This window comes from Pinus tabuliformis, chromosome J (genome assembly GCF_031772625.1).
Source record: "Pinus tabuliformis cultivar Carrire ecotype Pingquan chromosome J, CPIR1, whole genome shotgun sequence".
Lineage (NCBI taxonomy): Eukaryota > Viridiplantae > Streptophyta > Pinopsida > Pinales > Pinaceae > Pinus > Pinus tabuliformis.
Genome location: NC_142295.1, coordinates 1,476,659,292 through 1,476,678,843, shown reverse-complemented (window position 1 = coordinate 1,476,678,843; position 19,552 = coordinate 1,476,659,292). Strand labels below are relative to the sequence as shown.

General features: G+C 35.9%; 1 protein-coding gene across 3 annotated transcripts in view; it reads left to right on the top strand.

Moving 5' to 3' along the window:
- Nucleotides 1-15,701, top strand: part of LOC149232956 (NADP-dependent alkenal double bond reductase P2-like) — a 39,009-nt gene extending 23,308 nt beyond the window's left edge. The window contains exons 2-6 of one of the 3 annotated variants that reach the window (XM_089379607.1): nt 1,896-2,138; nt 3,766-3,943; nt 11,362-11,528; nt 13,104-13,186; nt 15,138-15,701. In XM_089379607.1, coding sequence (XP_089235733.1) covers nt 1,911-2,138; nt 3,766-3,943; nt 11,362-11,528; nt 13,104-13,186; nt 15,138-15,516 — 1,035 coding nt within the window. In that variant the 5' untranslated portion in view covers nt 1,896-1,910 and the 3' untranslated portion in view covers nt 15,517-15,701. The remainder of the gene's footprint in view (nt 1-1,895; nt 2,139-3,765; nt 3,944-11,361; nt 11,529-13,103; nt 13,187-15,137) is intronic. The other 2 variants (XM_089379609.1, XM_089379608.1) reach the window with 2 other exon arrangements.
- Nucleotides 15,702-19,552: the final 3,851 nt, after the last annotated feature.

Genomic DNA, 19,552 nt, shown 5'->3' with positions numbered 1-19,552 from the left:
TCATTTCTGCATTCAAAAATGCAATTAAAACATCGGAACATTGTGATTTCACCAACAATCATGTTGCCGAATTCTGGAAAAAAAAGCCGAAAAAATTGCTGTGTTAGACTACACCTTTTGAAATAGAAGAGCTCCTTCAAATATGGATCTGTGAAAATGGCATGGGCCCACCACAGATTCTCCCGATTCCAAGAGCCTTCTATTGTTGGGCCATAATTATTTGGTTCTTTTGATTTGAATCAGTAGGAGGGATATCGAAAGACTTTTCAAAATATTTCCCCAAGATTCTTGATGTCCTTGTTTTGAATGGTTTATGCCCCTTTCAACGTATATTTTGGGAATAGGTGGAAGAATTTACAGTCAACGATGGTCGATAAGGATGTTCTGATGTCCAGATATTAGGCAAATGTTCCATATGGCTTCAACAACCACGTTGCTACAACCCATTTTTCTTTCACAATGGAAATTCCTTTTCCTTTATGCTGTTCCATATGGCTTCAACAACCATATTTCTATAACCCATATTTCTTTCACAATTTAAATTCCTTTTCCTTTATGCTTGGCTCGTGTATGCAACCCTTTGTGCTCAAAATGGTGGTTAGTTTCGTAATGCTTAGCATTCCAATAATGCTAACAGTCCAAGCTGCAAGTAAGCAATTGATGATACCGATAAATTAAGTGAGATAACCTTGGGTGATTCGCTGCTAGATGCAAGGGAAAAATATGGTTAGACTGGAATCAGGCCAATGAGGTTGGAAATATGACTCTTTTTCTTCCTAATTGTAGTTACTGCCATGGAGTTGGGTCATAATACTTTTTGGTTTGTTGTATATTACTTATTGAGTTTACTGTATGCAAATGTATGGAAGTCTGATTTAAATGTAAGAAAATAATCTTTTCCATAACATGTCCTTCTGGATATAAAGGCACCATATTCTGAGAATGCTAACAGTTGAAGCTGCAAGAAAGCAGCTGATGGTAGATAAGCAAGGCAACAGTAGACTGTAGCTTTGACGAGGAAATGCTTTTTATTTTCCTTTTTAACCCTTTTCGGGGTGGGCAGTTACAAAAAAAAGTAAATGGACTAGGAAGAGGAGTGTTACCTTGTCTCTCTGCCTCTCCTTAACGATCTAGGTCGAGCCTCTAAAAAGTTGCGATTATTTGATTGCTGATTATATTTTCCTATCCAGTGATACTTTTTCTGGATGCTATCAATCGTTTCAAATATTACACACTGAACTTGCTTGAATTGAATTTTCCTTCCTATTATATCTCTAGTAATCTTTCATGATAGAATCTTGACTTCAAGATGATTCTCTATTTGTACTCTTATTTCATGTTAGCCCTATTTTAGTCATATCTCAGTTTTATTAGCTTTGGAGTTGCATTTGCACTCCCACATGTCTTGCATTTACACTGGATGTATCCTTTAGTCCCATTGACCTACTTTTGTGGTCACCCAAGGACATTAATAAATTTTTCTTATCTTATTATCTAGTGTTTTAGAGATTGCTTCTTTTGTGTTTGAAATATCACTACTGGAGAATATCAAGACCTGCTTTTTCTGGACTCCAAAAAGCTATTTTTAAGGTAATTTTATGCTTATGTGCTAGACATCTATTGCATATTTATTGGCTATTATGCTAGCAAGTAATATACATAATAAATGATCTGCAGTCTGATATTTTTCAGATTTTACCAATACAGTGTTTTTATATAAATGTCAGTCTTCTAGTTTGGCTTACTTGAAACTTGATTTTCTTGCAAACTAAATTTTTGTAAGAATGTTTATTAAAAAGATTGTTGGGTTAGTTTTTTTTAAGGATGATACTTCCTCATGTTATTGGAAGGATGATTGTAATGACAATTTCTATATGTGGACCAAATTTTTGCAGGGCTTCTCTACTGAAATGGCATTGAGTGAAGTGAATAATAAGCAAGTGGTCTTAAAGGATTACATTACTGGAATGCCGAAGGCATCTCATATGTCATTAAAATCTACAAAACTTCCCTTGCAACTGAAAGATGGATCACAAGATGTGCTTGTAAAGAATTTGTATCTATCATGTGATCCTTACATGGGAGGCTGCATGAGAAACTTTCCTTCTTATTTTACACCTATTTTTACCCCTGGATTGGTGAGATGTGGTTGCCTTTGTTTTAAATTTATTCTGTTACTTGAATTAAATTATTTCATTTGCAAACCAGTGTTCCACGGGACGCGTCCCCCAGGGTCGGTGCATGCACCCCTCGCACCCCTCGCACTCGGGACTGGGAGTCTCTTGGGCGTGTGTTTCCCCATGCACCCTTTTTGGGGAGTCTCGCGGAGACGCAAGGGGGTGCGTTTCCCCAGTTTGGGAGTCTAGACTCCCCAAAAAGGGTGCGTCTAGGAGTCCCCCTTCAGTGTGGGAGTCTAGACTCCCCAAAAAGGGTGCGTATGGGCGTCCCCCTTCAAAAAGGGTGCTTATGGGCATCGCCCTTCAAAAAGGGTGCTTATGGGCGTCCCCCTTTAAATTTGTCTAATAAGACCAAAATAAAAAATAAAAAAGTCAAAAATCGAAACAATTAAAAAAACTTAAAATTAAAACTAAATAGAACAGAAAAAACATTAAATAACTAAAAGTCTAAAACCTAGGTTCAAACTTTGAGTTATATAAATTTAGTGTTCAAACTTTGAAAATATACTAGTATGTTTTGCTTTCAATTTAGATTCTAGAATGATGAATGATGAATTTAATTTTTAAATCAATGTAGATTGTAGAATGATGCATCATTGAATGATGAATGATATGGATCAATGTATTTGAATATTTCATTATTGATTTTTGTTGAATCTCATGGTATGTATGAATAATTCAATAATGAGACTTGAGTATGTCATATGAATGATGTATGTATCAAAATGAATGATGAGGATGGAACAATGATTCAATTGTCTATTTAATATTTTTATGCTTTCATTATTGAACAGTGAACAATGAATATGAACTTGATATATATATATATATATATATATATACCTCGATGTCTCCCTGCACCCCCGAAATTTCCCCAAAATTTGAGGGTACTCCCACACATCCCCCCTGTGTGTCTCCTTGCACTGGAGTCTTGGTGGAACATTAGTGCAAATGTGTCCTTTTCTTCTGTTCTCTTTTGTATGTAAGTTTGCATGCTTAGTACATCTCTTGGGAAAACATTGAAAAACAGTGGGTTCATGTAAGCAGTTTGGAAACCTGATTCATGAATTTTGAGGGACCCCGATTTCTTTTGAGTTTTTTTGGTAGGATTTTTAAGTTTTTCAGTGTACTGTCAATATTAGTTGTTTTATGTCTTCTAAGTTGCTTGAAATTGACATATATTGTAACTAAATCAAATAAATTACTTTAGGTACTTTAATTTTTAGTAGTTTCTTTCACGTACCACTTGACATCAAACTTGATATTTTAGAAAATGATGGATTTTTCTTTTAATCTAAATCTGTTTGCTCTTTAGTTAAAAGATTCAACCAAATCACATCAAATGCTTTGGCAGAAAAAGAATAATAAATTTCTGTCATTCTATTTTAACTTAGAATTCTATCGTTCTATTATATTGCTTTCATTACCCGTTTGCAATAAATGAAGGATGTGTCCTTTTTCTTGTTCTAGATCAGGATAGAGTCCAATGCAATTCAAAATATGTAACCAAAATTAATTTCATTGTAGGATTAGTATCTGAACTACAAAGCTTGCATAACATTATCCAGTATATAAATTCAATGTGCAGGTGATAAATAGCCATGGTGTTGCAAAGGTTGTTATTTCAAATCATCCAGACTTCAAAGAAGATGATTTGGTAATGGGTATTACTGGATGGGAAGAATACAGCATAATACCTGGGGGCAATCAATTGCAGAAGATCAAATATGCGGACATACGTCTTTCGTATTATTTGGGAATTTTAGGTAATTTCTTGATTGGAAGACTTTAATTTTGAAACCATTTAAACAGATTCATTATGGTCCAGATTTGTTCTTTCAAGTTTTACTACTAAAAGTTTTTGTTTTGTTTTGTTTTTTTTTTTTAATTTATAAAATATTTTCTAAATTTCAGCATCTGTCTTCATTTCAGTGGATGATACCTTTAAAGTAATTATATCATAGACATTTATTATCCGTTCTCATAGACTAGGGAATGCTTTTTATTATTTAAAAAAACAGAATAGAGATTACTCTGATGTTATATTTGTCATTGGGTATCTATAATTCTAAAATAATCACACATCCCCGGAACATGGAAACACCATGAGGATCACATCAACCATGGTTGAAATGCATCGAAAAAAGGAGTTAATATCATAGTTGAAAGGAATTCATTATGTGTTTCCCCACTTGGATTCCATTGTGTTGTTCTAATACATTATTCTTCACATACCTATTGTGACCTATGTTGCACGAAACTTCTAGGAACGCGATGTTTCGGACTCGAAACTCTGAAACTCGCCAAAACTTGACCGCAACTCGACCATTATGTAATCATCTATGAGAGTTAATACAGACTTTGTTTTCCTTCTAAATTGTCATCTATGGGTCTTATTCCCTTTTTTCTTGCAAGATAATGTGTTATTCACTTATTTATAAATTTTTTTATATATATATAAACATATATGATGTTTCAACCAACATTTTAGCTCACGTTTTCATTATTGGGAGGTGATGTTTCTAAACATACCCATTTCGGAAACTCCGAAACGTTTCGGTTTTTCGTGCAACTTAGATTGTGACCCTATTACATCCTTGGACACTATCATATGTTAAAGCTTATGTTCTCTTTAGGTTTGGAAGCATTTGTCAACACATACATATCCACAAACAATATTTCCTTTCCAAAACGTTTTGGCGTTTCGTGCAACTTAGATTGTGACCACATTACATCCTTGGACACTATCATATATTAAAGCTTGTGTTCTCTTTAGGTTTGGAAGCATTTGTCAACACATACATATCCACGAACAATATTTCCTTTTCATTATGGGAAAATTTTACCCGAAATGCCTTTAACGCATTTACTAATCATCCTCCATAATACTATGGAGAAAGTCCCCTATCCTCATCACACTGCTAAGCTCGTAACCTTTGCACATTAGGAACATCCACTGACAATTAGTTTGAGAATATGTTCTTCCTTTACATTAAGTATTGGAAATATCTATCTCCTTGGAACAACTGAGTGGTTGGCACAATGGGATGTTATCCCCTCCACTTGGTTTCAAATCCCATGGGTGACATTTTTGGCCCTTTGTGATAAGTCTCAAGGAGTAGGCTCCCTCACCCTCGTGGAGTCTCGACTCTTGCTAAGTCATAAATTCCTGGTATATCTGGCTTATGAGCTGTTGGGTATACTTTTGGTGTTATAGTGGCAGCTGTTAGATTTGATCTTGGGCCTCGCCTAAATTACTCCAACGAGTTACCAATTCACCATAGTAAAAAGAGGAGGATTGGAAACATCTGCAAGAAGTTTCTTGCATGTTTGTGCTTTTTGAGATGAACTCCTATGTTGTATGGGCCCTCAAAACATAGTTGGCAATTGTTGGATCATTGTCCTTGACCTTGGATAAAGAAGCTAAAATGCCTTAGAGAAAGTAGCAAATGTAGTGTTAGGAAGATAAATCCTGAAGTGAGGCCTTTCATAGTGTGGGAAACATTATATGATTATTCATGTTTAAAATCCTATGCTGTATGGGCCCTCAAAACATTGTTGGAAATTGTTGGATCATTGTCCTCGACCTTGGATAAGAAGCTAAAATGCTTAAGAGAAAGTAGCAAATGTAGTGTTAGGAAGATAAAACCTGAAGTGAGGCCTTTCATAGTGTGGGAAACATTATTCATGTTTAAAACACAACCTAAATTCACAAGAGCTTTACTTCGTCCATAAATCATTATTTGAGTTACTAAAGATTACAATAAAGCCAGTGATTCAGACTTTGCAATGATAGTGAAAGAAAAATGGAGAATCAACAACGATTTGACATAACTCAATAGCAAGTGTAGCAAAACATTACAATAAATAGATTAGTTTCCTAACACTTTGATGAGTACTGCAAACTCTAAGTTTATAAAAATCACAAGGTTGACTAAGTTAAGTTTTCATGACATGGTAAGCCGATCTATGGAAGAGATACAAATTTAACCTAGGAATACAAACACTGATGAGATCCTTCGAAAATAATGAAATCTGAATGCTAGATCTACAAACACGTAAGTCAAAAACTATGAATATCAAGTATGAACAACTGTGGTCTACCTTGCTCAAGTTTTTGTGGCCTTGGAAGGTCTTCTACATAGGCTTGGTGTCTTAGCATGCAAAAGATATTTGATTGCTTCTTTAGGTGCTTGCTTGGTGGAGTAAGTGATATTATGATTTCTTTCCTAAGGTTAGCTTAGGAAAAATACAATAATTAATCTAATTAATTATTGTGGACTATTGGGATATAATATCAACTATTGATCTCAAATGAGGCTTAGGATTTGATCATATCCATTGATCACTTAGGAGATTAGGGTTAGGGATTTTGGATTAATGAAATTATAAAATAAGCCTAAGGGAGAGGTGAACACACATAGTTGTGGAGGAAGTGATTTTCTCTAGAGCGAGAGGTTCGATTACACTGAAGAGAAGTGAGGAGTGTTAGGTTTTGGTAGCATCGGATGTGCTCTAGCCATGGAAATTGGTGGAGAGGCTAAGGAACATGAGTTCTAAAGAACCCATAAATCGTTTGGTGAAATTCCACATGGATTGTATTTTATTAAAATAATTAATATTTTTAATAGGGTTCCTAAGTCTAAACTTAGGGAAATTAAAGTATTAATGGGTATTAATCAAAATATGGGTGAGAATGTTTCAGAAAGCAGATCAAGTCAACTTTTAATCTTAGCCATTGATTAGAGACTTAATCTCGGCCGTTGAAGTCTCAACAAGAAAAGTATAAAAAGCAGGCTTGGGGTTCATTTAGAAACACACACGGAGAGAACGAATTGATCCGAAGTTTGATTTTTGGGGCTAGGAGGCTGAGAAATTCAAACTGAGTGGTCATTCTACAGCAGAGGGGCAGGGATAGTTCGGGAATACTGAGCAGCGAGGTGCTAATGGAGGCAGCGCAGCATCTAGAGGGACTGATGCTAGGCCAGTCTGGGTCCACGCAGTCTTGACGTAGAGCCAAAAGGGCCAATGTAGCGCAGAAGCTGCTCTCACACAGAAAGCTAGAAATTTCCGGAACAGTCAGGAGAGGTTGACGCAGAAGTTCCAGGAGGCAGAAGAGACAACGCAAAAGTTGACGCAGAGCCTGTAAGGCTGACACAGGGCCAACACAGAGATGGCCGGGGTTAGCCAGTTTTACTGTCGGATCAGCGGGAAACTGTCGGGTGAAGTGAGGTAATCTCACTTAGTTTGCTGCCATTATATTTTCTCTATCACTGTATTGTCAGGAGGGCAACCAACATTGTATTCAGAACTATTGCTTAATAATATATAACCCTCAGAGTTGTTGCACTGGTTTTCCCGCATTGGGTTTTTTCGGGGACTATTTTGTCCAAAAATAACTGTGTCCTATGTATCTTGTTCTTTGCTCAGTTTCTTGTTTCGTGTAATCAAATTAAATTGGTGTAGGCTGCAGAAGTAATTTGCTTCAATATTATTCAGAGAATAACTTGATAATATATATTAAAATCAAGTAGGTGAAGTCAATTCAGTTTTGCAGCAGTAGGGGCTCCTTGAGGATAGGAATTTTCACAAGGATGAGTGCATAAGGGAATTTCACATAGAAATTCAAGGAGGCTGAGTTCAAGAAAGAGGGAGGCCAAGTTGCTCAAGAAGAGGGCCGAATTGTGGAGGTCGAATTATCAAGGGAGACCAATACTCTAGTGCACAGGGCCCGTACAAGATAGGGAGAAAGGGAGTCTGATTCGCTGGTTAGACAAGTTAATTTTCTAGGGCCGATTTGCTTCAGGTGGTTCGATTTTTCAGAGGCTGAATTCCTTGAGGCCAATTTTCCCATTGGGGCTGAGTTTCCAAGTTCCTAGCAACTGTATTTTTCGTTGTATTCTTTGTGAGTCTAACCTAGAATTTTCTTGAGAAATTTAATGAAAGAAGATTGTGTTGGGTGTAAATTAGCTGTTGTGGTTTGATTGATCTCTTCATTTTATTTCCGCTGCATCTTTAAGTTAATATACCAGTGTTTACTTTTCTGCAAATTCAGAAATATTTGAGATAAATATTTTCTGGGGCTTTTAAAAATTGTTGAAGTAAAATAAATCAGATCTGGTATGAGCAAAGTCCCTTTTTATAAAATAAGAGAGAAGTGGAAATACACCTAATGTAGACATGGATGTGATATTCCTCGAGGGAAAACTACCTTGACTAGAGTGCTCCTTGAAGTGAACTATGTGCATGAACTCATACACCAACTCGCCTAGGGATCTTTGTGCTCCAAAGATAGTCAACCTTCCACATGCACTACACTATCCTCACATAAGGATCTTCGCCATCTGAAGATACAGCATGCATGTACCCTCATGCACTCATTGTGCCTACATAAAATTATATATACAATGCTCTCACACACCTCACTATGCCTACATAAATACTGCGTCTTCAAGATATCCTTTAGTGCATGCACCTCTCTCTTCCATTATGCCTGTGTGAGTATCAAGAAACTATGATTGCTTTGGATCTATTGAAGTGTGCCTCTACTGGGAAGAACAGCTTGGAGCAATTGGTAAGAAAACTAACACTCTTTGTAAGGAAGCTGTTCTCCACTAGACCAAATCTCTTCCTTAATATCTTAAATTTCCCCTTTGCGAGATCAACATTTCTGCAAGCTAAAACTATGAAGGAACATACTCAAAGACCATTGCTCCATTCTAAACTCTTATCTCCATGAAAACTGTACCTGATATCTGTGTTTGGAGCAATCATGAAACATTGGATTCTTGAAGAGCTTGATGCAACTTTGATTGTCATGGTACATCTGATCGGTCACTTCTCGTATCAACTTGAGGAGCCATATATCCTTGTAACTAGTAGAAGTTACCATTTACTTTGCCTCTAATGAACTCGAATGCCACTCTCACTTGCTTCCTGTTGAACCAAGATATCATACCTCTCCCCAAGCTGAAATAAATACCTAAAGTGATCTTCCTAGCACTGACATCAGCTGTCGACTCTGAATCCACAAATCCATGCAATACCAGATCTCTACTGTGTCCTGTCAGCATTTGAGGACATGCTTCCAGTCAGCCAATAAATTTGCCTCAATGCAACCATGAACTGAAAATGTGTTCATTGCAAAGCAAATATTAGGTCAGGTATTCACCAAGTTCACAAGGAACCCAACATCTACCAATACATTGAAGGATCCAGCAAATCTCAATCAAATCAGCAGGCCTCTTTAGATTTAAGTACCATTTGAAACCACTTCAAAATATCCACCGTGTGCTTCCATTGCCAAAGGAAGACTTCTCTTGCACCCTGCCACATCTCCAGACCCAGAAAATTGTGAATAAGGCCTATGTCCTTCATCTGAAATTCGAAAGTCAACCCCTCCTTGCACCATGCTATGAGCTTCTCACTACTAGCTGTAAGGATTGAATCATCTACCTATAAGACCAAAACAAGCATATCAGATTATCAAACAAGTAATAAAGGTTGGGATTTGTAGTAGTTTTGACCTAAGTCACATGACAGAAAGACACGGAGGACATGGAAGTATGAGTGTCTAAGATACATAGGATATGTTGACCCTGAAAATATATATACAAAGAAAATAAATAATATATTCAGAAAAATTACAATATTAAAATAATTACAAATTACTAATGCAAACTTAGACAAAAACAATTTTTCAGAAAATGGAACATTAACAAAACACTTGGAATCCTTGAAATCTTATTTTAACCCTTCACTTGCACTGAGAGATAGTAAGAGATATATTTAAATTTTATACAGCTGAAAGTGAGAAAATAACAATGAAAAATGTTTTTTTAGTGTCACAGTTAGGGCATGTCTAGGGAACATGTTTGACATTTGTCCTCGTGTGTTAGTGTCTGACAGATAGGATACGGACATGGCACCTTTGGGGGATGTGTCCTGTTACTTAGGTTTTGATGAAGCCTAAATTCAACAAGTACTTGTCAATCCATGAGTACCAAGCATGTAGTGCCCACTTCAACCTACTTAGGGTCTTTTTCAACTGCATACATGGGTATCCCACCCATGCACCTCAAACCCTCTGGGCTAATTGATTTACACTTCCTCCTCTATCATCCCATTTAGAAATGCAGTTTTTACATCCATTTGATATAAGAACCAACTGAAACAAGATACAAGAGATGTAACTACGTTGATAGAAATGTACTCATGCGACATACTTCTAAACACTTGAATATAAGAAACATTGAGTTTCTCTCTAGTGAAGGCTTCCATTGGAGTTTTGTTCTTCAACAAACTGTGAAGACACCTGTTTAGAATGTAAGCGTCAAAACTAAATACCTCTGCCCAAAGACACATGGGAAGATCTGGATGATGATGGATCATTGCCTTCTTTGCCTCTATGATGAACCTGTTTTTTCTCTCTGCAATCCCATTCAAGACTCTACTCTGGGTTGTAAGGTATAGTAAATTCCTTCTCGATTCCCACATCCCAACAATAGGAATCAAAATCCTTAGAGGTATACTCACCTTCATTCTCAAACTGGAGCAATTTAATCTTTCCACTTGTGAAAATTTCCACAAGTGCTTTGAATTCTTGGAACTTGTCTTGGGCAATGTGTTCATCAAGGTTCTATAACACTACTCGAGTCATGATATCCAATTGAAAGATTTACATTATTGTCTATATATAACAGAAGTTGTGAAGTGAAATGGTTCATGATATGTAATTGAATGGTTGACATTATTGTCTATATATAGCAGAAGTGGTGAAGTGAAACATGTCTGTAGGTTATTGGCTCTCTTTTGTCATTGTTTTGTTCACGTGGCTGTTGAAATCCCAACTACTTACTTTTGTTATTAGCTTAAATATGCTTCTTTTCTGCCCTTATTTTGTCTTTTCTAAGTTGCCTTGGCTTTGCTGCAATATTCTTCATCTAAATTATCCACTAGCATTCAATCAATAATCCAAGTTATAAACATTCCCACTGAACACCTGACAATAAGCTTCAAAACTAGATGAGGCACTGTATCAGCTATAGTTCTCTTGTTTTAGTTTTCTATGAGAGTTGCTTTTGATTTTATTCTTCGTACTTATTCATATAATTGGTGACATTTTCAGATAATTTGGACCATTAACAACTGGTATTCTTCATTTTTAACGCTAAACATGTTGCAGGAATGCCTGGTCTGACGGCGTATGTTGGTTTTTATGACTTGACCTCCCCCAAAGTAGGGGAAAAGGTTTTTATCTCCGCAGCTTCTGGCGCAGTTGGACAGCTTGTTGGGCAGTTTGCAAAGATGCATGGGTGTTATGTTGTTGGGAGTGCTGGAAGCAAAGAAAAGGTGACGTTTTACTAATTCTCACCAAATTATGTGTCCTTACATTCTTCAAAATTTAATGGCCACATCATTCCATGCTGACACAATTATTGATATTTTATTATTTCCAAGTATCCATAATTAAACCATATGCATTTGTGGCAAACTTCATTACAAGATTCATTCACATTACATCAACTTGGCACATTAAACATATGAGGCCATAGCTATCATTATTTTCTGCAAGAAGCAGCCTTAGTAAGTACATCCATAGACCTTTTCTTTGAAATACCACAATGATAACTTCATTTAGATTGGGAAACAACCACTTTGAATTCGTAGGCTCAATAACAATAGGACAAAGGCTCCATCGGATGAAGACTTCATAAATTTTCCTTCATAGATCTAAATGGTACAAAATCCCAAGTAACCCTAAGAATGAAGGGGTTGGCCTTAAAGAAGGGTGAAAAGTGCAAAGAACACCCTAGAATGAAGGTGCATTCTTGAATCAGGATTATATATGTGGAACTCCTAGAGAACCCTTAGAAGCGATGATCTAAGAAAAACCTAGTTCTGCACTATATCAAAGATGCCACTAGCCAGCCCCGCGAGGGTAGGCGAGCTGGTAATCACATTGCGGTGAAGTTCGTTAGAAAGGCTGGCTCCGTATTGAAGGTCACGAGTTCAAATCCCCCGGACTAACCCGGAGCTGTGGAGAGGGGTGGGCGCAGTCTCCCAGGGGTTATAGTGGTAGCGGCTAGAATCGACCCCGTGTTACGCGAGTTGCGAGGCTGCCCCAGTTGCCGATTCCCCTGTTAGCAAAAAAAGAAAAAAGAAAAGATGCCACTAGCCAATATTGTTTTGATCAACCAGAAGAATTGAGTGATTAAGGTTCACAACTGCTTTGATACCATGTTGAGAATCATAAATGAAAGTAGTGAATTAAATGAAATAAAAAACAGAACCAAATTTTCTACTAATTCAATCACATGTGTGCTAGAGAGAGATAACCCTAGTGCACTAGAGAGAGAAAGAAATATGCCCAAGTAGAAGTATGTTATAGAAGAAATGCACAAGTACTCATAAAAGAAAGAGCCAATGATTTAGGTGCCCTTAGGCATAAAACACTTTATAAGAGAGATCAAGATCACAGGATGAGATCATACAAAATGAGTATTTGAGTTGTGTATTTATAATTTTATATAACTCAAGTGGTGTCCTTTCAATAGGGGTCATGGATCCACATAACGAGGGCACACATCCTAAGAAGGTATTTAGCCTGCATATCAAGTTTGATTAGGTTGACCTTAACCTTAAGCCTAGCATATAATAAATGAAATAAACTATGACTTTTGCCATGCTTACAGGTAAATAATGATTGGGATATGAATGGGAAATGGTCACACGTATATGTGTGGCACAAAGAATCACAAGTTGAAATGTCCATGACCAAGTAGACATTATTGAGTAGTAAACTAAATTATAAGTCTATAAGATTAGATTTACATTGTGTTGGCTAAGTATTTAACATGTTACATAAGGCAAATTCAAACCTGATATGCACATTATACTAACACCACATATGTTGTTGTCATACAGGTGGAGGTGCTGAAAAATAGACTAGGTTTTGATGATGCATTCAATTACAAGGAGGAATCGGACTTGCATGCTACCCTTAAGAGGTCATACATTCTCAAAGTGATTCTCCTTATTGTTGAATTTCCATACTTATAAGTTAATCGAAAGGGGTGGCTAACTTTTCTATTTCTTTGACAGAGATTGATATCGGTTAGACAACCGACTTGTTTTCTTGCTTTCACTCCAAAATTTTTCTTTTACTGGGGAAGCTAGAAATGTTCAGTGTTTGTAGGACTAGGCATTTACTTTTGTTTTCAAATAATAATAAAAATGAGATAATGTACCTAAGAAAATACATGAGATATTAGCTATTAAATTGTGAAAATTACTATATGATCAACATTTGAATTTAAAATGGTATATATGTGCATTTGAATTTAAATTAAATTGCTATATATGTCCATGTATAGTCATGATTGTTCATGGGCGTGAAATTTTACCAAGTTTGGTTTGCACTATTTGGGTGCACCACTTATAATCGATAGACAATGTATGCATTTGGTACACTCTTCACTGTATTGTGTATATATAGAGGTATACAAGTGCTGGAGAGTAATAATGTTTGACAAAGTATCCTAGGGTTACAGTACAATACACATATTTAGGTGGATGATCAAGTTTCTTCTCAAAACTGTAAATCCACTACCTAAACTTAGAGATGTGCTAAATCGGTAGTATATATCCATTGTTAATTAAACCAACATAATGGTCCTACGTACAATATTTTTCCAATCTTCCTCATCCACATGCGCATCTCGTGCATAACTATTTTTAGTTGCAATTTTTTCTTGTTCAAGCATTTCCTGTGACCTATAGCTCCTTGCAAGATCACTAGTGATTCCAGATACTCTCAGGACTCAAGTGTTGCCTAGCCCCTGGCATATCATATGCTAGAACAACGTGTATTTGTCAATGCACTTGCTACTCAACAATGCTAACATGCTCAACACCAACAGAGTTTCCAACCCCAAATGGGGCAAACTATGATGAGCATATTCCTAGATCTAATAACTGGATTCCAATGATGGTAAATCATAAAAGATTGAAAAATAAGATTGTTTTAGGGTTTGGAGGGGAAGTGTTCCTTTTGTTGGTTTATAATTTTTTTGTACTTTTCTTAAAAAACTTGCGCTCATCTGTAGGTGACCAGTTTGGAATGGAACTGATCAGTTATACTGGTTCCATGCTGAACCAACTGGTTTGAAGGTGGATTCACCTCCCAAAGGCACTAAATTAGTCAAGTTGACCAACTAAGAGTTTGATTTGACCAATTTCTATAACACTCGTTTGTACACACTTGTCCTATTAGAGTTATCAAATTTGATATGTCTATATATTTTGTTATAACATTGCAAACGGTTGAATCTTTTACCACTGGCACACGATTAAGTTTTATTATGTCTCTAAAGTCATTCTCATTTATCAAATGGTGAAACTTTGTTTCCAAAATCAAAACTCGCTTGCTTAAGCCATGCAATATAAATCTGCTTCATCTCACCATTCATTTTATTTTCAATATCTGTTGAGTCTTCCTAAGCGGCTCTCAACGCTATAACGGAATGAAAAGGGACAATGAAATCTTTGTGTTTCATTTACTTTAATCAAAAGGTTACATGAAATTTCAAAACAAATTTTCAGAGGACAAGGCACAAGATGGCAACCATTTAACATTTAGAATACTAGTTCCTTTTCAATTTTGCTTTTAATAAGCAATGACAACCATGCATTGTGCAACGAACTATTTTTTCTAATGGTTTGTGAGGCAAACTGGTCAATGATTTTCACTGTAGGAGTTTTCAATTAAATATAATGGGCGTATTGGATGACTCTTGCTCACCAGAGATTGTCATTATTTCCATTGATATAGCATAACTGCATTTTTATTTCGGATGTATTCAAACCGATTGAGATTGACTGTAACAAGATCTCAGTTTTAACATATGATTTCATACACTAATGGAAACATTGATAAATATTTGTTTCACTTATTCCCAGGTACTTTCCGAACGGGATTGATATCTATTTTGAAAATGTGGGTGGTGAGATGCTTGAAGCAGTTCTTGAAAATATGAATCTCCATGGGCGTATTGCTGCTTGTGGGATGATCTCAGAATATAATCGGGAGGAAGGCCGAGGCATAAGAAACATAAGTCGTGTGATAAGCAAGCGCATAAATATACAAGGTTTCATCATATATGATTATTGGGAGAGGTACCCTCAGTTTGTGGAGAAGGTAAGAGGCTACATAAAAGAAAGAAAAATAGTATATGTTGAAGATATCGCTGATGGCTTGGAGAATGCACCAGCTGCGCTTGTTGGTTTATTTGAAGGTAAAAACATTGGAAAGCAGGTTGTGCGCATTTGTGATGAATAATGAGTGCAATTATCAAGTATGAGTTGAGGATTTAGGTGAGGTGATATAGGTGTTATTTATTCTAGGTGGAGATGACTCTGGAAGGATAAACCTTTCCTTAAGAAGAGTATGTTTAATAAATTAATTTTTTCTCGGCAGATTTTGGTATTTATTGGATTTTTTTTTCTCCGAACAGTTAAATTTTGAGTATAAATTGTTTGTTTGTTTTTAATCAATGTGATTTTTTTATTATTTAATAATTGATGTTGATGTATTATTTGTTTTGGATGTAAATTTAAACTATATAATAATAGAGTATATAATAATAGAGTAGGAATAAAGATGATATATATATTTTGATATGCAATACTTGTGTTAAATGCTATTTTAAAATTGGATTGATAAAATGTGAATAAAGCCAATATTTGTATTTTGATATTCTTATTAAAAATTCATTTTATTCATGAATGTGAATATATATGTTTTAGTTTTTCAAAGGACTCATAAAAGAGAGGGATATTTTTTACTATTATTAAAAAAAACAAGTTTTGTCTCAATCTTCGTATCTGACATTGTCTTATCGGTGCAACGGTGCAATTGTCCTATCGGTGCTTAGACCGGCACTCCTTGCATAGCAAAACATAACCTCTGATTTCACAAACACTTTACAAAGATATCAAGAAAAGGAACTCCTATAGATAACTTTATTTTTGACTATTATTAAAAAAAAACAAGTTCTGCCTCAATCTTGGTATCTAACATTGTCTATCGGTGCTTAGACCATTACAAACATATCAAGAAAAGGAACTCCTATAGATAACTTTATTTTTGACTATTATTAAAAAAAACAAGTTCTGCCTTAATCTTGGTATCTGACATTGTCCTATCGGTGCTTAGACCATAACCTCTGTCCTATCGGTGCTTAGACCAGTACTCCTTGCATACCAAAACATAACCTTTGATTTCACAAAAAACTTTACAAAGATATCAAGAAAAGAAACTCCTATAGATAACTTTATTTGTAGCTGTTGAAAACAGGGACATGGATGAGACAGATACAAGGGGTCCCAACACTCCTTGCATACCAAAACATAACCTTTGATTTCACAAAAACTTTACAAAGATATCAAGAAAAGAAACTCCTATAGATAACTTTATTTGTAGCTGTTGAAAACAGGAACATGGATGAAACAGAAACAAGGGGTCCTCTGCCTTAAAAATGTAACTCCATCTCTTCTATTTCCTAAACATCCTTAAACTAGGCCGTAATGTCAAAGCTTCCTTAGTCTGACATTGTCCTATCGGTGCTTAGACCAGCACTCCTTGCATACCAAAACATAACCTCTGATTTCACAAAAACTTTACAAAGATATCAAGAAAAGAAACTCCTATAGATAACTTTATTCGCAGCGCTTGAAAACAAGAACATGGATGAAACAGATACAAGGGTTCCTCTACCTTAAAATTGTAACTCCATCTCTTCTATTTCCTAAACATCCATAAACTAGGCCGCAGTGTCAAAGCTTCCTTAGATAACTCATCTGCATTTTGATTAAGTTCATGATAAATATGAGAGAATGGTGTCCATCTCTTCTATTTCCTAAATCATTGATTGAGTTCGTGATAAATATGAGAGAATGGTGTCCATCTCTTCTATTTCCTAAATCGGTGCTTAGACCAGCACTCCTTGCATACCAAAACATAACCTCTGATTTCACAAAAACTTTACAAAGATATCAAGAAAAGAAACTCCTATAGATAACTTTATTTGCAGTTGCTGAAAACAGGAACATGGATGAAACAGATACAAGGGGTCCTCTACCTGAAAAATGTAACTCCATCTCTTCTATTTCCTAAACATCCATAAACTAGGCCACAATGTCAAAGCTTCCTTAGATAACTCATCTGCATTTTGATTAAGTTCATGATAAATATGAGAGAATGGTGTCCCTCTCTTCTATTTCCTAAACATCCATAAACTAGGCCGCAGTGTCAAAGCTTCCTTAGATAACTCATCTACATTTTGATTGAGTTCATGATAAATATGAGAGAATGGTGTACAATGAAAAGATCCAAGGAGACTTTTGATATCTTGCAGGAAGGGACCAAGACAAACTTCACCACCATTTTATTAAAATCCCAATCAATTACTGTCTTTGAGTTCCCAAGCATTTGTAATTTTGATACTCCTTTTTCAAAGCAAGGGAAATAAGAGTCTAAAGCGCAAAAAATTCTACCTTCATATTAGTGCCTATACCAAGAGTATCGAACGTGGAAGAAGTGATTCAAATTGTAAGTAAAGAATAGTGGTTCCCAAGCATTTGTAATTTTGATACTCCTTTTTCAAAGCAAGGGAAATAAGAGTCTAAAGCGCAAAAAATTCTACCTTCATATTAGTGCCTATACCAAGAGTATCGAACGTGGAAGAAGTGATTCAAATTGTAAGTAAAGAATAGCTCCATCACCACATACTGGCAGATCCCCTTGACTAACATCATCAAAGAATCACCATGGGATATCATAGTTAAACAAAAGCATGAGGAGGGATCTAGTAATTTTTATTTGTGACTCCATCATATATTCTCTTGACAACATCATTATCAAACCTGCTGTCACTTTAAAAGGAATTTCCTTATCCTAGAAAATGCTTGAATTACGAGCTTGCCATAAACTATATATAAACACACTAGGGAGTGTAAGTTGTTTGACCTCTACATCCTAGAGCCATTCCTAAAAGCATTCTGCCAAGCTCGATTTCTACCATGACCTTATGCTTGAGATTGTGAGCCACTTTAGACCAAACCTAGGCTACATAAGGATGAAGAGATAAATAAGTGAGACAAATTCGACATTAAGTTTATAAAGTCCACATTTGTAGGGTCCATTCCAACCTATTTTTAAACCATTATCCCATGTTAACAACTTACTATTTAAGGCTAGCCATAACACAAATTTTCACTTTAAGAGGTGCATGAATCTTTCATAGCACCTCCCACCATCATTGCTTATCACCTTTAAATTGGTACTCAATCTGAGCATTATATCCTATCTTGGTTGTGTAATTACTAGTGCTAGGATTTTTAAATGAACCAAGAGCGTTCATACTCATTGGAGAGCCTCATGAAATTATAGCGTAACTTGCCGACAAAGTTGCGCCATTCAATAGTTAAGTCACCTTCTAAAACCATATTGGATTCATCAATCCTCCCACTCCTCCCCTTGTTTTGAGAATTTTGCACTTTTGCATCTGCCGGGAAGAAAATACCAGAATCATGAAGGTGCGTGAAGAGTCCTTTTGATGGGAAAAATTCTTCCACAACACCCACCGTGGGATCTTCCCTAGGTCTTACTTTTTGTTCGTTTCCCACTTTCCATATAGTCCAATTTCCTACAAGAAGAAAAGAAAACACAAGTGCCTTCTAGACAATTGAGCTTTTCTTAGATTTCCTAGGGTTCCTATGCCACTCCATTGATTGAACATCCAAATACTTCAACCTGATGACCATTCCCCATATGAAAAAATTGTGCATGAGTTTCCATAGACTCCTTGTAGTAAGAGATTCATTGAACAAGGAGATATTTTTCAAGTACCATCCCCCTAATTTTTTTGGTAAAGCTTTTGTCGACCATTTCACTGGGTGGATACTTTCAGAGGATCTATTGCTCAACCGAAGAAAATGGAAATTGAGCTTTCTTATTTTTGTAAGAATGCCTTTAGGGAATGTGATTGAGGTCCAAAAGACTGATATACATATACTTTCTAAGATTGACTTGAGAAGCACCAAGTGCTCGCCTCTAGACAGAAATATTTATCCAAATTGAGGTACAAGCTTCAATTTTCTTATAAAGCCAAAGCTAATCTACAATTATTTAATCATTAGGTTTAAAGAAAAGCAAAACCTAAATACTTGAAACTTGGGTCAAAATCTTGACAACAAACAAGAGAAGAGTAACACGATAATGCTTTGGGAAGCATGTTATTTAGAAGATAGGATTGGTAGACTTAATTACCATTCTTGTGGGTTTACAATAATTTTCAATTATATGTTTAAGAGGT